The 2,500-nt window shown below is 31.4% G+C and overlaps 1 protein-coding gene and 1 long non-coding RNA gene across 2 annotated transcripts in view; one reads left to right on the forward strand and one right to left on the reverse strand.

Annotated features, from left to right (window-relative positions):
- Nucleotides 1–412, reverse strand: part of LOC138866767 (uncharacterized) — a 1,319-nt gene extending 907 nt beyond the window's left edge. The window contains exon 1 of the long non-coding RNA XR_011399656.1: nt 1–412. This exon is cut by the window's left edge and continues 277 nt beyond it. This is a non-coding gene — a long non-coding RNA (uncharacterized lncRNA).
- Nucleotides 413–465: 53 nt separating this feature from the next.
- The window catches only part of LOC138866766 (uncharacterized), a 2,158-nt gene continuing 123 nt past the window's right edge, over nt 466–2,500 (forward strand). The window contains exons 1-2 of the mRNA XM_070140496.1: nt 466–517; nt 751–1,993. Of these exons, the coding sequence (XP_069996597.1) occupies nt 466–517; nt 751–1,811 (1,113 nt within the window). The 3' untranslated portion in view covers nt 1,812–1,993. The remainder of the gene's footprint in view (nt 518–750; nt 1,994–2,500) is intronic.

Raw genomic sequence — 2,500 nt, forward strand, 5'->3', positions numbered from 1 at the left:
AGTCAAAAGGGGAGGAGTCTAGGATTTCAAAATTCTCTGATGAGAAAGAATGGTTTTTTGCTTCACAGTGGCTTCTAATTGAAGATTTATTTGGTCTAGTTAGCTTGTAATTAGTATTCCTAAATGAGAAACCTTTATGTTCTTCAATTCTCATGAAGAGGTTACGGGAAGTCTTCCCAATATAAGTAGCATCGCAGCTACTACACGTGAATTTATATACTATTGAAGAGCGTAAAGGTTTCGGTACTTTATCTTTAAATTTAAATAAGTTACCTAATGAGAGGGAGGTTGTATATACTACTTTAAGAGTAACAGTTGAGTAGTGAGTTTTAATTAGATTTGATAATTTTCTTTCTAGACAGTGGCTAATAGTTCCAAGATAAGGTAGTTTCATATAAATTACATCCTTAGAGACAGTCTATAGGGCAATTTTTAAGCCATTTACTTTCATTATAACACATGAAAATGTTTGCTAAAGTAGGTCCTAAAGGGCTTCCCATTGCAACCCCTTCAATTTGTTTGTACAAAGTTCCATTAAACCAAAACATTATATCCTTTGTGGCAATATCCAAAAGTTTTTTAAAATACATTCTATTAAATCCCAAAACTTTATCAGATTTTTCAAACAAAGAGTTCATAATGATGTCTATGGTTTCGTCTAAAGGGACATTAGTGAACAAATTAGTGACGTCAAAACTAGCTAGGACATAATCATTTGCATGTGGGATCTCAATTAATTTTTGAACAAAGGTGAAGGTGTTGCAATGGGAAGCCCTTTAGGACCTACTTTAGCAAACATTTTCATGTGTTATAATGAAAGTAAATGGCTTAAAAATTGCCCTATAGAATTTAAACCCAAACATTATTTCAGATATGTTGATGATACTTTATTGTTATTCAAATCCGAAGATGAAGTTAACAAATTCTTGGAATACCTTAATAATCAACATCCTAACATTAAATTCACTTGTGAAATTGAACAGAATGGACACCTTCCCTTTTTGGATATTGATATTTCTAGGGATATGAATTCTTTTGTCTCCTCAGTCTATAGAAAACCAACTTACACGGGTCTAACAACTAAATTTAATTCTTATATACCTATCAAATATAAGGGGAATTTAATTTCTACGCTGATTTTCAGAGCATTCAAAATTTCCAAGGATTATTTTATCTTCATTAAGGAAATTGACTTTATCACAAATATTCTAAGATTGAACATGTTCCCAATTAATGTTATTGAAAAGAACATAAGGACAACTCTCAATAGGCTTTTGGTCCCTGTAGAACCCACATTGACTGTCTCTAAGGATGTAATTTATATGAAACTACCTTATCTTGGAACTATTAGCCACTGTCTAGAAAGAAAATTATCAAATCTAATTAAAACTCACTACTCAACTGTTACTCTTAAAGTAGTATATACAACCTCCCTCTCATTAGGTAACTTATTTAAATTTAAAGATAAAGTACCGAAACCTTTACGCTCTTCAATAGTATATAAATTCACGTGTAGTAGCTGCGATGCTACTTATATTGGGAAGACTTCCCGTAACCTCTTCATGAGAATTGAAGAACATAAAGGTTTCTCATTTAGGAATACTAATTACAAGCTAACTAGACCAAATAAATCTTCAATTAGAAGCCACTGTGAAGCAAAAAACCATTCTTTCTCATCAGAGAATTTTGAAATCCTAGACTCCTCCCCTTTTGACTTTGATCTAATCATTTTAGAAAGTCTATGGATTTGGAAAGAAAAACCAAATTTAAATGAATATTCATCTTCAATAGACATTGAACTTCTTAAATAATAACTCTGTTTTTGGAGAATTTATATTCTCTTTAGTCTCACATTTTCACATGTGGATTTTCTTTCTCCTGATAGTCTCAAGTTTGGTAGACAACCGCGCCATTTCATAGCGTCCCTTGGTGGCTTACAGTACACGTCACCTGCTGCACAGCCCTTATTTCCATGGATTTTTGTAAATTTTAGGTTAGTAACCATAATCATAACCTTGTTAATTGATTCTTTTAACTTTGATTCTCATAAATTGTAAAGATTAACCTAAGAAAAGTGTTGGATTAAAATTTTATAGCCCAAAATAGTATGCCGGCTTTCCCGCTTACCTCGGATTCCTTTGTTCAAAGTTTTCTGTCACATGTTCTTTTGAATCTAGCATTATTGTCACAATGTATTTGATTCTGTATCTTAATTTATCACATACTTTGTCTTTGATATTATGAATTTATTGCATTTCCTCAATTTAGAGAATATTATAATTTTTCCTTGAATATAACTCAGTTTTATTTTCAATTGATAAGATTCATACTAGTCAATTTGTTACTGATTGTGTCCTATGGATATTGTACAAATCTGATACTTATTGTATTTCATCTTTGTTGCCTAGATGATTGTTCTTACCTTACATAGGTTAAACTATGGTTTACACCAACACTAGTCATTAATGCCTTTGAATTCCATATGTACATCTAATGTAAT

This window comes from Penaeus vannamei, chromosome 27, assembly GCF_042767895.1.
Source record: "Penaeus vannamei isolate JL-2024 chromosome 27, ASM4276789v1, whole genome shotgun sequence".
In the NCBI taxonomy this organism is placed as follows: domain Eukaryota; kingdom Metazoa; phylum Arthropoda; class Malacostraca; order Decapoda; family Penaeidae; genus Penaeus; species Penaeus vannamei.